The following is an 18,090-nucleotide window of genomic DNA, read 5'->3' on the forward strand; positions in this document are numbered from 1 at the left end:
TTGTTATATATACAAAAATATTTAATTTAAAAGAAAATATTGTTAATTTTTCCAAAATAACATGTTATAAGTAAATATGGAATTATGTTTGAGTACAACGACAAGTATGAGTATGAAAATATTGCTCATACGCCACATAACGAATAATGTTTAAAGATTTAGAGGAGATCGTTTACAATTTTTTCTGCTTAAAAAATCACAACTTTTTCACAAGAGAATACGAAATTTTAACTTTAATATATTTATAATGACAACAACAAACAGTTACCAAAAGGATACAAAATTAATATTCCACCTAAAATTACACCAAAACAAACTAAACTAAAAGTGAAATCAGGAAGCTGAAGAAACTAAAAATAATAACGCTAATTTTAAGGGAAAAAGATGTTTCACTTTTGCAATTTACGTTTTTAAGCTACAAATAGCCAACAGATATGGAGGAAGTACAATCAAAACATAAAGCAACAAAAACAGGAGGAAATAACCCATGTAAGAGATCCAAAATTTAAAATACAGGGAGTAATAAACTAAGCGCAGGAACAAAGAAAATCATAATTTTTAAGATGAAACACTGCAACATAAACTCTTTGACTGCACCAGAATATAGCTAGAATACAACTAGAACTGAACTAGAACTGAACTAGAACTGAACTAGAACTGAACTAGAACTGAACTAGAATTGAACTAGAACTGAACTAGAACTGAACTAGAACTGAACTAGAACTGAACTAGAACTGAACTAGAACTGAACTAGAACTGAACTAGAACTGAACTAGAACTGAACTAGAACTGAACTAGAACTGAACTAGAACTGAACTGGAACTGATAAAAAATTGCACTTAAACTGTACATAACCTTGAAAATAACTTGTAGCGCGAATAGGCTAAAAGTAAGACTAACAAAAAGGTAAACAAAAAAATTAAGTACAATTTGCAAAATAAAAGGTTTACACTGCTTTCAGAGAAAACTACTGGTATTGACTTTTTAAATAGTTTCCGTTCTGTATTTTCGTATATATGCGGAAACAAGTTTAAAGTAAAAAGGACTATTATAGGAGAATTTTGAATGACATAAAATACACTATCATACTAATCACACGTTTTCTTGTATTTTTTTACTGAATTTTTTTTCATACAAAAGTATAAAATATTTGCAATTTTATATTTGTTTATTTATTTTATGTTTTTATGTATATGGCTATAACAATATACATATTTATTTTTGTAAGAAATCATACCCTTTTTTGTTTTTAAAAGTCTTCTAATGTGCTTGAAAAACGTTTTTTGTTTTTTTTTTTTTGTTTTATAATAGTATGAGAGCGCGTTACAAAAAGATAAAAGACAAACAAGCGAACAAAAACAGGTAAACAAAAAGGGATTACATATTGGATTGTTTTGTTATGCCTTTCTTTATCAAAGGATGTTTGAAATTTAACGGTTTTATGGGGCCTTTTTTTAAACAAATATTATGTGAGAAAGAGAATATTTCTTTTGACTTTTGTTACTATTTCTAGGTAATAGACAGTCATAAGAGGTCAAATGTAGAATGTTGGTTTTTTTCCAAAACATACCCTTATAAATTTAATAGAATTGGATTAATTTTTGTTTATTTGCTAACACACAAAAGGAACACTTTGATCAAATAAGTAAGTTGTTGAACAATTCTGAAAGTAAAGTCTTAAATGCGAATTTGCTACTGTTTCAAATTTTTATTGTTATTGTAAATCTTTTTTTAAATCTTTAAAAATGTTTTATAATTCACTTCAAAAAATATTTCTTACAAATGGTTTTGCACTCATACTTTCGAATAAATTTGTTTGTGTGTCTGTGTTACATATGTAATGAAATTATTATTTACCAATAATCTATTTTGTATACTTAATAATTTTCTTGTATTGAATACACAATTAAGTTCATAAAAATAGTTCATAACTAGAGAAACTTTTCTAACTTTAAAAATTATCTGATTATATATGTATTTAAATCTACACAATTTCGAGACTTATGGCACTTTTTGTATACTTAGAGATACTTAGACGATATTATAGATAATCGAATAATCCATACTGTAACAGCTCTATATATCTATAATGTAGTAGATCCATTGGAATGTTGAGTATACTGTAGACAATTGTTGGGTATATAGTAGTCTCTATAGTAGTATAGCCAATCTTATAGTCGAAACTAAGAATATAGAAACCCTTAGAGAAGAGGTTATAGAAGACTGTGTAAACAAAATTATAAAAGACGTAACTATATATTGGATTATATAGACGAATCTATTACTCTTTAATCTATATTTTTGACGCTTGAGATAGTCGTGAATATAGACTTCCCTATAATAGATAATATAGCTGTCTCTACAGTCAATAACGTAGAGGTATTTTAAGTCGAAATCTTTACCCTAAAGTTTCTATAAATCTAAAAATTTAGATGAAAATATAAGCAACTGGAACTCAAAAGCAATTATGTACTTTGAAACGCTTATCCCAGAATGAATGCCTTGGTAAAGCGGCTCATTCCAGAAAATACCCATTAGAATCCGTTGCTATACGTATGACTCTAAATTGAATAATTAAATGGGTCTGCGGTTCTATATTTAAAATCCATATGAATTATCTATAAATAATCACAACACATGATTCCATTCAGATGTCCAAGCAATATTGAAATGTGTAAATGTGATTAGAATAAATATGTGACCTACAAGACTTAGGAGTAGTATTCCGACTTAGGATAAGTTCGCTTTAAAGGGATGGTAGCTCAAGGAAATGAACGCAACGAACGTGAAATCATCTGACGCAATAAAAACTAAATTTAAAACATGGATTCAGGAGAACTCTCTTTGTCAGGCATTTGTCGAAGTTAGATTAGACATTATTCCAAAAATGACATTCCTCATGATTATTGATTGAAAAACTGAACATTGAAAGATAATAAATTTACTCTCTTATTCATAAATATTTATCAGAGGTTTATAGAACAAATTTTTTATGAATAAAAACCATAATAATTGTTTATGAATAAAACCCTTAGTGAACATTTTTTTACAAACATTTTTTTCTTTTATAAAAAGTAGCTCACAACTGGACCGGTAGTGGCCTACGTGTATTTCTTTGAATATGATGTTGTATACGTCCTCCTCCTCCTAACCTTAAAACTTTATCAATATAACATTTAGGGTTCAAAAATATTCATATACGAATACTTAAACTGATACGCTCGTATACTTAATAAACAATTACTATGGTAATGACATATTAATCATACGCGCTGTTGGCTAATGTAAGAAAATACAAGATAATACCAAATAGTTACTTTAGCCATGCCATTCTTATGGACTTAACTGTATATATTTTTGTATAAATAAAAAATATACATAACTTGTGTGATAGTATATATGTATGTATATAAACAGATGTATGCATGTCTGTATAAATATCTATTGTTTAAGTGTCTGTATGTTGATATTTAATTATTGTGTTTGTAAACAAAATATAGATTAGATTTTAATAAACATAAAACAAATTAAATACATACAAATAAACGAAAATTGAAATAAAATAAAAAAATAAAGAAAAACAATAAAATAATACACTACTTGCATTTGTTACACATAAAATACACTGAGAAAAATTGTACACACAGAGGATATACATATAAAATTTAATTTAATTAATTAAATATTTTTGCTTTAATATTTTTTTCTTTTTAAATTTCCACAATTTTTCTCATTGCATTCTCTAGTTGTACGCGATTTTTCCCCAGGTAACATAAAATAAACATTCGTTTATACGAAAAAAAAAAAAAAATAGACAACAAAATATTGGTAATAAAAAAAGTATATCACGTAAAATAAAATATAGATTTATTTGGCGCACACACTTACCGTAGGTGTATTGAGTAATGGTGGTAAATTATTTAATAAATTCGATGATTGTATATCAACACGTACTGGTGGTGCAATTGTTGTCGGTGGGGCGGGTGTAGCAATTGGTACCAATGTTCCAAGCTGTAAAGAAAAAAAAGAAATTCAAAGATTAAAAAAACAAGGGAAATTGTTAAAATATTTATAGTAATCCTGCCAATATAGTTTGTGGGTTTATGTATGAGAAGAAAAGAAGGAAGTAAGTTTATATTTTGTTGTTGTTGTAGTTTTTTTTTATTTATCAAATATTTTATTTAATACCCTTTAGCAAAGTTTAAAGAAGGAAAATTGATTAAAAGTATTTACCTTTATTTATTTAAAAAATTAGGTGATTCTATGAATAAGCCTTTAGATGAATTTAAAGCGGAAACTTAATAATAACCGAGTTTTAATTTTCGAGACTTCAAATGACTCCATATTTGGTAAAATAGATGACTGGAAATTATAGACTACTGTCGACTTTATAGACAGTTTTCTATAGTCTATACTATAGTTTAATCGTTGAGGCTATAGTCGAGAAAAACAGCTGCTCTTTAGTTGAAACTCAAGACGATTATAAAGTTGAGAATGTAATAGATTTTGTAGTAGAGAGAGAACACTCTAAGGTTGACACTAAAATTCATTCATTTAGTCAACACTAAAAACAACTCCACAGTGAAAACTATAGACGGTGTTACAGTTGTGACCAGTCGACTCTATAGACGACTTTATTGTAGAGATTTTTAGCCTAAAGTCGAGTTCCATTTTCTATATAGATTCTACTCTATTCTCGACTATAGTCGACACTTAAAACAACTCTATAGTGGAAACTGCTTTACAGATAAGACTATAGTCGACACTGTAGATGAATTTAGTCTACTCTATAGTCGAGTAAAAACTTTAGTCAAGATTCCAGTCTGTAAACTTGTCTATATTGTCTTTGAATGTATCGACTACAATAAAAACTAAAGACGACTTTACAGTTGACATTACAGTCGACCCCGAAACACCGTCCGACACTCAAAATTAGATAGGAACTGATGATATACATCTGTAACTATTAACTTAGGGGAAAAAAATCTGCGTTTTTAGTTTTTCATTTCGTGTCCTTTCTAAAGGACTTCAAAGTTTTAAAAAGTATATTTTTCAAAAACTATTTTAAAACACTTCTAGTGATCAAACAAGTGTTAAGCTTATAAAAAGAGTTCTAAAATATTTTGTGTTATTTTTAGTTTATTCTGTCAGGATTAAAAGAAAAATAAAAAATCTTTCAACTTTTTTTTTTTTAATAATATTGAAAATTTTAATAGAGTTTTAAGGCTAAGAATTTTAATGACATTTTTAACAGATTTTCATCTTAACAGTATAAAATAAAAATAATACTAAATATTTTCTTCTTGTTGGCTTAACACCAAATTTGACACTGTTTGATTAGTAAAAGTATTTTAAAATATTTTTTGAAAAATAAACTTTTTAAAACTTTGAAGTCTTTTTGAATGGACACAGGATCATGAAATGAAAAACTAAAAACAAAGATTTTTTCCCTTAAATTTGTAGCATCAGACGTATATCATCCGGTTCTTGTTTAACGATTTGTTTCTCTTTTTGTCGGACGTTGGAATAAACTGTGTTGACGATTATAGACTGATGACACTTTAAAAAACACTATAAAGGAAACTATAGACTGATGAGACAGATGAGACTATAGTAAACTCTATAGAAGATTTTAGCTTACTCTGTGGTCGACGCTATAGATGACTCTATATTAGAGACTATAATTGACCCTATAATTGAGACAATAGACAAATCTGTAGTCCACACTATAATTAAATGAAAACTCGAGACTATAGTGCTTGTCTAGATTGCCTACAATATCTAAAGGACTAAACTATCTTTCAGATAAAGCACTACTTTTTAGTACAAGCAGCAGCCGACTCTTATATACACAACTTTATAAAGTATACAATGAATGCCTAACCTTTGCTTTTTTACTTCAAATACCAATGAATTTTTTTATTCCAAAAATAAACTATACAAATCCCTGTAAGATTTATAATTGAATACTTGACCCTATAAGAGAAAATCTCAATATTAAAACATTTTTAATCTCATACATTAATTTTAACCATTTTTTCTTTTTTTGATTTTAATAATATTTATGAGTTCTACTTTTATTTACAACATATTTTCAGCATCAATAAATTCTTTTGTAAATTGCTTTAAAATTACCATATAAAAAAAACACACACACACACCAAGATCGAAAACAGAATTCAGACGTTAAAATGCAGAAAAAAAATGTGAAACAGATTGTTTATCATGACCATAAAAACATTAAAAACTTAAGATTTATAGAATTATTATTAACATACTTCTACAATACGTTACAATATAATACTTTAAATGCATATAAATTAGATATTAACGGCAACATCAGCAACAGACTTAAAAAAAGCAAAAAAAAAAGGATAATTTTTGTTTTCACAAAGCTAGAAAATGAATCCTTTTTACAAGTCTAATGAGATGACGAGGGGAAGTGTGTAAGTGAGTGAATGTTTTTGGGATAATCTTTTGGGTGAAATTATAATATTTTAAAGGTACTCACTCATACGTAAGTATGAGCGATTATTTCCTTTTTTTACATTTTTATTACCATCGAGCAGAATCTCTTGAAGTGGTGTATGTGTGTGTAAATTTGATTCAATGTAACACAATCTCTTACACTAGTTACACTTCTACAACATTATCGCTTTTAGCCATCATCATCATCTATATTATAATGTGTGTGTTTTGGTGTAGAGTAGTATTAATCTGTATTCTTTAAAATGTGTTTGTGAGTGTGTATGTGTACATGAGTGCGAGTGTTAACAACGTTACTAACAGAATGCGTAATTGTGTAAATGATAAATCGCTTTTTTCGCACATTTAAATCGTGCGTGTTGGTATGCATGAAATGAAGATGAAGCAAAAAAAAAATATCCTTATGTAGAAATATGTATAGGAAAAAAACCTTCAAGGAGTTCAACCACATTTCCCCAAAGAGCTATTTGCAGCACTCACACTTAAGCACACATAAATTTATGGAAAACTAGGGGACCAACTTGTTAGAAAATTTAAGCATGAAAAAAATTATCTAGATTCTATTTATCCCGAATATTTTTTTCAATTTTTAAAATCACAGTTTGTAGTTGTATTAGTTGGCCTTTAAAAACTACACGACTATTCCAGTTTTCTTATACAGTTTCTTAAATATATAAGTTTTAGTAAAATTAGTACTGAATTAATATTAATCATACGTACTGTAGTTTTAAAAGTTAGAAAAAAGGAAATATACATAAAACTTCTAAACTGTTGGGGTAAATTCAACAAAAATTTAACTATAAGCAAAGATTTTAGACATTTTGAATCTATAAAAATTTAAGCATTAAGAATACCACAGTGGGGCAAAGTTTAACATGGTCAAACAATATTGTAAAATTAGTATATAAGTGGATTAGAAAAGTAACACAGATTGTGATATCTAAAAGAAATGTTTTTGTAGTAGTTTTATTTTGCATAAAACTGGTCACTCTATTTTGGTTGAATCTAACAAAGAAATAAACCAAACACCACAGCACCACACAAGCAGCAAAAAAAATTTAGTAACATTTAATACGATAAAATACTATTTTTCTTATATTTTCATTTGGTTTTATGTTTTTTTTTTTTTTTTGCTTTGCAGCGAAAATTGTGTTAATGACTTTTTTCCTTTTGCCAGCTGTAAAGATGAATGTCTGGAAAAACCTCAGGACCTTATGTGTAAGTATATGCTTATGAACATATTTAATATATTAGGAGGAATCCAAAAATAGATCTAAATTAGCTCAAAATTATACGCATTTTCGTTTAAAAATATTCGGTTGAAAGTATAAAGAATGTTCGGGAAGATTTTGTTAATGTTATCCTGAAATATTATTGATTATGTAAAAGCAACCCTACTATTGTTCTGTATATGTTTATTCACATATTTATATATAAAAAATAGATACAAACATATATATTACATTTTAAATTTCATGTAATATTCCTATAATCCATGAGTTTTTCAAGATTGTTCATCAAAATATGATAAACGATTTTTAACCAAGAGTGTTTTCTGTTCTCGATGTTTAGTGGAGGGGACGAGTATTAAATAAACGCTAAATTAAATTTACTATTATCAGATGTTATTGAAATGAGCAATAAAAGAAATAAGAACAAACGAAGAAATCAACTTAACAAATGTTTTCTAATTCGTAAAGGTTGTAAAGTTTTATTTTTTCAACTTAAACTGTTATTTAGGTTAACACATGTTGAGTATTGAAAATGTAATATAGAAAAACCAGTATCCTAACAATGCGAAAGGCAAATTAAGTTTTCGTAGAAAGTGTCGTATTTTATTTAAAAGTTTTTCGAATTTTAGATTTTCACAAAATTTTTTCACAAATTTTTGTTAAAAGGAATTTAAAAAATAAATATTATTTGAGTTCATCTTAATAATAGACTCTATAAAATACTTTACAAAATGTTCTATATCCGACTCTGTAGTAGATAATTTAGTATAGTCGACTTTAAATACATAAATTTAAATCCATATTCGACTGTATAGAGCTTTTTAGCTCTTACCCAACTCTACAGCCGACTCCATAGTAAACTGCACAGAAAAAACTGAAAATGAGTTTTAATTATCAAAATAATTGTATCAAGCAAGTTTTGCACCTATAACCAAAATGATGATATCAATTACCAAATTTGTAAAAAAGTAAAAATATATATTTTTTTCCAAATAATGGATTAATCAGAACAATTAATGTCAATAATTGAGACAAGATTTAAAATTGATTAATTCATTAATTGTATAAATTAAACATTTAATAAATATAAAATTGATTTTTTATTAAATTATTAATCAAATAAATTAAACTGTTTGATAGAGAATTTTTTATAAATCAATTAAGATGGTGATTCAAACAATCAAATTATAAATCGATTACACACAACGTTAAAGGAATACTAGACCTTTAACAATGCGTTCAGCATTTTCAAAAATTATCACTTTATTGACACAATTTAACATATAAAGTGTTTCATAAATTGTAAAGAAACTTGAATATTATATGCCTAAAATTTTATGGACTATTTAAGAATTATAATTATTGCTAGCACAAAAATTAAAAATAAAATATTTAAAAAAAAATCTAAGATGGAAAAGAAGGCCAGAAAAAATTTTTCAATCAATTAAAAAATTAATTGAATTAATTAAAAATTTAATGAAAATTTTACACTTTAGTTCAAACAGTTTCAAAAAACGAGATAATTAAGACAAATAAAAATTTGTTTAAATAAAAAATAAAGAAAATTAAAACATGTTAATTGAAAATAAACTACCGATAATTTTTTCTGTGTGCGAAATTCTTGAAGTCAGCTTTATAATAAACACCACAGATGACTCACTTTATATTTGAATATATAGTCGAGACTTTCTACGACTTTATAGGCGATTTAGTAATAGAGTCTACACTTGACTGTAAGTGGACCCTGGTCTATAAAATATATAATCTACCAAGTATCCGACTTTCTAGTCTTCCCAACAGTTGACTTTATAAAACTATAGTTTACTCCGTAGTCAACTGTTTAGTTAACATTGTATATCCGACTCTAGTGTTAACTTTATATTCGACTCTAGACTGTATTCATAGTTGACTATTTATGTCAACCCTACAGTTAACTATATAGTTTATTCTATAAAATTCCATAGTTTACTCTAAACTTGTTTTTAGTTGCTATTCTATAGTCGAATAAACTCTATACTATATTTAAGAGTCAGCTATACAGTGGACTCTGAAATCAACTAAAAATATACAGCTTACTCTTTAGTTTTCTCTGTAAGATACTAAGTCGACTCTATAGTTGCTTTTAGTTGCGATTTTATAGTCGAATCAACTCTAAATTCGACTCTTGATTGAACTCCATAGTCGACGCGGGATTCAACTAAATACTTACAGCTCACTCTATAGTTTATTCTATAAGAGTTTATAACCGACTCTAACGTTGCTTTTAGTTGCGATTTTTTCTATACTCGATTCTTTATGGGAATCTCCAGTCATTGGACTATAGAATAAATTGTGTGGTCGACTATGGTAAAAGCGGACTATGTAGTCAATTGTATAGTCGACTATGAAGACGATTGTTTAATAGATTTTGTAATCGATGACATAGTCGACTATGTAGTCGATTATATAGTCGACTATATAGTCGATTGTATTGTCGACTATATAGTCGATTGTATTGTTGACTATATAGTCGATTGTATTGTCGTCTATATAGTCGATTGTATAGTCGACTATGTAGTCAATTATATAGTCTATTATATAGGAGATTGTTTAGTCGAACATAGTGGATTGTACAGTCGACTATATAGTCGATTGTATAGTGGGCTATGTAGTCGATTGTATAATCAAATATGTTGCCGATAGTGCTTTATAGTATCTTCTGTATAAAGTTTTATATCTATCTAGTCGACTTTTTACTTTATTCAATAGTCTATATAGACAAACCTATGTTAGTGAAACGTAATGATCTTTCAAATGAGCTCTCATGTACTCTTTCTATATGTATGAAATCTCATTTATATATTTCCTGTATTTTATGGCCCAAAAATAGTTGAAACATGTTTTTAATGGAGGAACAATTTTTATATTGTTTTAGATGCTTCTTTCTCCACCTTAAATATATGCACATACTTTCTCTACAAGTAGTTACTTTTATGTATTTAGGCCATTTATATATGCTATTAGGCCATTTTATATAAGGATTTACAAGAATAAATTATAACAAGATTTTCTCATTTTTCCCTAAATATGGGTTTGTTTTTAACCTTTACAAAATTTTTGATTGATGCGTTAGAGAGAGAAAAAAAGTTAAAACGAAAAAAAAGGTTAACATGTGTAAGTAAATGCACACATATATACACATACTGCTATAAATATTTTGAAAAAAATAAATAAATTTTCTGTACAAATTTGTATTTTGAAATAGGATGACAGATTTGTAACATATAAAAGTAATGAATTAGAAATATTTCAAGTTGTTTTATTTTTTATATGTATATGTAAAGATGTTCATTGTACATGTAAGATTTTAAGGAAAACCTGCAGGAGTTCTCTTTTTTATATGAAAATGTTTTATTAATTATATAAATATAAAAAATGTGAAATGCTCAAAACCCTTCAACAAATTCTATGGAATATTTTTACTTTCCATTTAAAACCCCGCGGCTTTTTATTGCTCTCTTCATCTCTATACAATTAATATACATACAACAAATTGTAAGTAGTATGAAAAAAATAATAATTATCTATATTCTCCCTCTTAGCAATAATTTCATAATCTAATTTTAAAAATATAAATAATGATTTAATAAAATCTCATCAAAAATTCTCTATTAATGAATAAGTTGTGTGAAATTAAGTGCAAATACAATTACGAATGTATATACTCTAACCACCTACAAAAATAGTACCCAAAAGGGACTTTGGGACAAGAGGAAAATCATATAAATGTACAAATTATAACAATTAAAAAATACAATTTAATGATTTATTATTAACACAAATTTAAATTAAAAATGTATGTCATTTAGATATACTAGTAGCACTTCTATTAAATTGATTGTAATTAGTTGTCCTTTTTATAAGTTAATGTGTCTTTCCGTATGTGTGAGGGGAATTGTGAGTGGGATTGTGTGTGGGTGTATGTAACCAGCAGTTTTACAAGGACTCCTTGTATTGCTTTAATACGGAACTTTCTCCAATGTTCATTTACTTCGTCGTACATTTTTTGCTTTATTTGGAAGGTTAAGCTCTTAGTAATCGATACCTTAGTGCTTTTAGGTAATCTAGAGTGGAGTTAGTCTTTAGTCAATATAGTCAAATTTCTAAGGATACTAATAATATGACTATATTGACTACTAGTTCAATTAGGAACACAAATTTGAAGCATTTAGAACAAATACTCAAAGAGACACGTTGTCTCCTTGTAAAACTGCTGGGTTGTATATAAAATCATGTAAATGTTTAGGTAGGAGTTCGTGTTTTTATGTAATTTATAATAAACTATATTATTTTTAATTACAATATTACTTTTTTTGTCATATAAATTTGAAAAAAAAAGAACAAATAAAAATTTATCACATGTGGGTAAATAATATAAAAAAATATTGTAAAACTTGTCATAAATGAGGAATAATTAAAATTGTTAAAAATTTATAACTATTTGTTACGCAGTTCCATAACCTACACTACTATAGTGAATTTGTGTTAAAATTTGTAACGCACATACTTATTGGTCCCACTTTTAAGTACCAATATCGATTAACTCAGAATCACTTTCAGAGTCGATTAAAAAATGTCCTTCGTCCTTCTGGTTGTCAATGTAAAAATGATGCGCAAGCTTATGGCCTTAACTTCGAAGTTATCTTAATAAAATGTTAACCACACAAGGACTAAAGATATTAAATATGTTTGATTTGAATTAATAACCGATACAACTGGACCTTTAGCTCATAGGTCAAAAAACTATATACTGCCTAAAATTGGCGCAATTATATTCTGTACCAACATAATGACAATAAAAGTTTCTCTAAGTATAGGATATGATTGACCATGTCGGACTATACTTTTCTATTTAATTAAAGTTTTATAAGTATAGAATTGTGGACAAGTCAAATTTTTAAGGGTGTTTTTTATAGGAGCTATGGTCGACTGATGCCCTAATATTAAAAAGTTCATCAGGGCCATCAAGGCTAGTATGGAACTTGGTTTTGCAGAGGTACGAGTATATTAAACATAATTATGTATTTAAAAGCCTTATTAGGTGAGTTCACTTGTATGGGGGTTTGGTGAAATAACGGACCAATGCTCTAAGATTATGAAGCAAGTGTTGCAGTGAGCTTTTTTATGAGCTTTCTTTACACGTAAGTATGCTCATAAGTTTTAGTAAAAATTAATATTAATCATACGTACTGTAGTTTTACAAGTTAGAAAAAAAGGAAATATACATAAAACTTCTAAACTATTGGGGTAAATTCCACAAAAATTTATCTATTATCCGCAAAGATTTTAGACATTTAGAATATATTAAAATTTAAGCATTAAGTATACCACAGTGGGGCAAAGTTTATCATGGTCAAATAATATTCTAAAATTAGTATATAAGTGGATAAGAAAATTAACACAGATTGTGATATCTAAAGGAAATCTTTTTGTAGTAGTTTTATTTTGCACAAAACTGGTCACTCTATTTTGGATGAATCTAACAAAGAAATAAACAAAACACCACAGCACCACACAAGCAGCTAAAGTCACTATTTAAATTTTGGTATGGCCGAATATAAAACCCCCTCTTTATTCGTTTTTTTTGCAAATTAATATTTTTTTTAATTATAAAAAAAGTTTATTTATAAAAACCAATTAAATTAGAAGACATTTTAATTATAGTTTTTTTGTGATTACTATATAGATTAACACACATATAAACAAATTATGACAGCGACAATTTTTTATACACATGCAAAATAATAATTATAATTTTTTTCTTAATTGTTGACTATTAAATTTATTTGATTTTTTGTTGCATGCAACAATGCAACAAGAGAAATTTTATTAATATTTAAGTTAGTAGGCTTTGTTTTTTTTTTTAAATTTAGTAAAAGAAAATAATGATATTAAATAATAAATATAAAGAATTAAAGTAGATATTATATATTTTTACGTTAAAATCATAATCAACCAAAAAACATTTAAAAGTGTACGTTTTTGAACTCAATTGTACGAAATCTAGATTTTTGAAAATTTATATCAATATATAAATTTTAGACAATTTTAGTCGACTTCAGTCAGAAAACGAATCAATATTTGTTAGTCCATTGAATAGGCAAAGGACTATTCTATAGAATAGACAGGAGACTAGTTTATAACTAATCACAATCGAGTCATTAATGATTCTTCTGCACGATTAAAAATATCAAATATGCGTCCATTTTCTGATCACAAATGATACACTTGTCGGTAGAAAATGGTACCCAACCGCAACACTTCTAAACGAGTCGTTTATGAGCCCCACTTCCGATCTGTTCTAACTTTTTTAAGTTATTATTGGTTGTTTTAGAGTTATTTTGGAATCATATTACTGTTTTTTTTTAAGACTCTTCGTTGTAATTTTTATGTTTGTTACATCATTTGAATGCGCGAAATATAACCACAAAAAAATTTAGAACAACTATGATTGCTGCACATTATGTAATTATTTTGAAAATTAAAGCATAATATAATTTAAATTTTCTTGACAGAAAATCGACTTTATAAATATCACAAAAATTCAAATTCTTATACGTTTAAATTTATAAACGAAATGAGAATTATATAAACTCATTTTAGATCACAGAAAATTTTTTGCAATTTTTTCTAAAAGAGTCTTTTCTAAACCTTTTTTGTAATCATTTTGGACTCATTTTTGAGTTATTTTTAAGGGTAATTGTTGCTGTTAATTTGTAATCAAAAACAATTATATATAAATCAATTTTAGATCTTCCAGCTGCTTGAGAAACAACATTAAGACCATCATATTTTAAACATCATAATGATCAATTTATAATTGCTATATCGGGATAATTTTCGAATAATTTTTTAAGCGTTTAACTTGTTAATTACTTTTAGATCATCAAAAGGAGTCAAAAGTTACTCAGTTTACTGACATATCATCCAAAATTCTTCCAAATGCTGTATCGGTAAACTGGCATATAAAGTTTATACTAGTCTAAAGACTAATTTATGGAATAATTTCTAGAAATACTTAAAATGTCTAGTTAATGTTTAACTCCTGTATTCATATTAATTGCTTATTTCCATAAAAAATTCCTACAATAAATCATCAATAACTTTATTAAGCATTTATGAGTATGGGGGTAAAACTATAGATTAGTCATTAGACTAGCCAATTAAGAAGACCATTTAATCAATAGACTGATTCGTAGACTATTCAATAGACAGTTTATTTTCTTTGTAAGGACTAGAGGATAGACAAACGACTAGTCTATAGTTTTGACATTAGATAAGTGTATTATCTAGTCTATAGAATTGTCCATAAACTAGACGAAAGACTAATTCATACAATATAAATGAATGTGGAGCAGGTGGAGAGGACACTGAAACTCTGCAGCACTTTCTTAGCCACTGTCAAGTATTCGTTGAAATTAAATCCAAATATCTTGGAAGTGATGTTATTCCTGAAATAACATTTCTGACTATCACTGATTCTTGCGAATTACATCAATGTAACTGAGTTTTTAACTGAGTTTAATGTAAATTGTAAAAATGGGTTAATAGTGTACCCCTGTTAACCCTGATATGGTTCTCTTGGTTTTATATATAAACACCTTAAAACAAGGGAGCATAAGAGCTTTTGAGAGAGCTATTTTCAGATAATTAGAAAACTAGTCTCTTTGTTTTGAGCACAATAAATCGTTACAGCTTATAAGAGAGTTATTTGCCGATAACTACTTTAAAGTAGAGTTAAGCAAAAGGATCTCTTATAAACTACTTTCAAACTATTATTTTTATATTTGTCCTAAATCATGGCGTTACTTTTGCTACTCATTTATTTCATTTAGTTTAATTTAAAGTATATTATTTTTACATACCTCTGCTCTAGAGATTACATTAATATTCAATTTAACTTCTACAATTTTTCTAATAAAATTCTCTCTGTTAAATACAAATTAAAATAATATAACAATTTTCTACATTTTACAGGGTTGTGAAAAACCATTATCTACATTATTTAGGTCATTGCTAATATCCTCTTTTTTCCATTATTAAATATTTTAATGGCAAAAATGTATATAAAATTATAAAATAAACATTATTCACAATAATGGTCTAAATAAACTACTGATAACAATGACAAACAGCAACATTTTCAATATAAAACTAAAATGGTAAAAAAAAAAAAAATAATAAAGACAAAAGTATCTAAGCACTTTAAAGTAACTATATACACACAAAAAATTGAGGAGAAATGAAACCATTAAAGTATCCAAATAGCATACAGTTGTATAAATGAGAAGGCAGGCTGGCTAGCTCGCAGGATAACCATAAATAGAGCAATATAGGAAGAAAGACAGACGGACATAATAGATACGGACATTAACCATGGAGCCAGTGAATAATACCGTTCGTTGCAAATGTTCCAGCTTCACAATTTAACAACATGAAGTATAGCAAATTTACATACATATCAGTTGCAACAGCATACAATCATGTTTAGCTCTTAGCAAGCTTGTAATTTTCTACTTTAGTTTACTTCGTTTTTTTTTTCATTTTTTTCGGTTGCATTTTCTGAACTTAAGTCAAGCAATCTAATTAGATTTCAGAGCACGAGTTAACTGCCTTAACTTGGCAAAATAGTAATTAAAACTTTTGTCATCATTTTGGTACAAACTCCAACAATGTATCAAACAAAAAAGAATATAGCAAGCAAAAATAAGCACTTACTTTTATTTTATTTTTGCCACTTTTTTATACGTTCATGTATTTAGATGAACTAAATAACGTTGAATTTTTAAAACCAACATATACACCACCAAGGACGCGTTGTTGAGTATATTAGTAGTTGTACACCGCTGGTTCTCTGTTTTGTTTGTGGAATATTTATTTATATAAAGTCTTGTTAAGGCGAAAAAGGTTCTTGCCAGGAGAGATTTGTGGCTGACTTATTTAAAGCACACAATATTTTATGGCAACAATTTTGTATTTGCATTTTTTTGTTTTTGTTCTTATTTAAGATTTTATGAAGTGTTTTTAAAAATTTATTTAGTGTAGTAATTATCATATTTAATGGAAATTGGCTGGCCTTTTGTTGACTTAGGTATAACGAAAAGGTAAACAAGTTGCAAGATTTGTGGCAGAGTGATTGAGGGCGATAATTTAAATTATCAAGCTTATTTAAATTTGTTTAAGGTAAGAGAAAGTAGATTTTTGAACAACACCTGTTGACCTGGTTTTGGTTGAGTTAATAGATAGATCTATTGTGGGACTTCAAAATAATTAGTTAAAAGTAGATAGAAAGTAAATTCTATCCGGTACAAGGATGGCATAGTAATGTATTTTTTGCGATTATTTTTGACATTAAAAAAAACAAAGTTTTTTTTTTTATTAAATGATCATAGACGTATTTTTAGATTCGCCAATAAACTAGTTAGTCCTAAGAAGTGTTTTAAAACTGATTAATGAAATAGCCTAAAGACTAGTCAATATACTAATTCGAAGACTGTTGAAGAGATTATTCAAAACACAATCCCATTTATTAACAGGTAAGGGGTTAAAATGATGTAATTCCGGCATAGCATTGTAAGTTATTGTTTTAAAATGGTGAAGTCATTGAAAGCAAGTACTTAGTACAATGTCAATGTCAATCGAGTTAAAAAACGTTTACTGATTCTATACCATCAAGCAGAATCTGACCAATGAATAAAACATTATATGACACATTATAAATAAGACGTTATTTAAGTACTTCTATGTAATCAGAACGATATGTAGTATCTAGTCACTGAAAAGTATGTCATTATGTAGTAGTCATTGAAAAGTATATTAATAGGGAAGTGGTTCACATTGCAAGTCATTGTCAAAGTTTTGCTGAGTAATAAAACATTTAAACACAATTAGTTAAAGAGTTCCTTAGGCACTCACTACCGATACCCGTTTTAAAGTATTGCCACTCATTCCACACTCTTTGCCGATGCCTGATTTAAACGAAATTAAAATAAAGTTGAGAATACATCGCTATATAATTACATTTTACAAAAAATCCTTTAAGCTTAATTTAACTATTTCAGTCATTTTGGAATTTCTAGCAAACGTATGTTTATCCTTTCAAATAAAATCTAAAGCTACTTTCTCTGCCTTCTCTCTACTTTGTTTTTTAATAAAATAAAGTTCAAAAACTTTTTACAAACAACTATGTATAAATTAATCACTAAATGACTTGAATACAACATGACAAAAGTTCTTTTTCAGTTTTGTGTCTTGTTACTATTGTTAAGACAAAAATTAGTAAAATGTTTGCTTAAATAATATATAAACTTTTCAAAATAAAATTACGAAGGAA

At 27.3% G+C, this 18,090-nt stretch overlaps 1 protein-coding gene across 12 annotated transcripts in view; it reads right to left on the reverse strand.

Moving 5' to 3' along the window:
• LOC111678401 (collagen alpha-1(XVIII) chain) overlaps positions 1-18,090 on the reverse strand; it is a 331,879-nt gene that overhangs the window by 57,705 nt on the left and 256,084 nt on the right. For all 12 annotated transcript variants that reach the window (XM_046953012.1, XM_046953011.1, XM_046953013.1 and 9 more), the window contains one exon: positions 3,889-4,011. In XM_046953012.1, the coding sequence (XP_046808968.1) occupies positions 3,889-4,011 (123 nt within the window). The remainder of the gene's footprint in view (positions 1-3,888; positions 4,012-18,090) is intronic.

This window comes from Lucilia cuprina, chromosome 5 (genome assembly GCF_022045245.1).
Source record: "Lucilia cuprina isolate Lc7/37 chromosome 5, ASM2204524v1, whole genome shotgun sequence".
Lineage (NCBI taxonomy): Eukaryota > Metazoa > Arthropoda > Insecta > Diptera > Calliphoridae > Lucilia > Lucilia cuprina.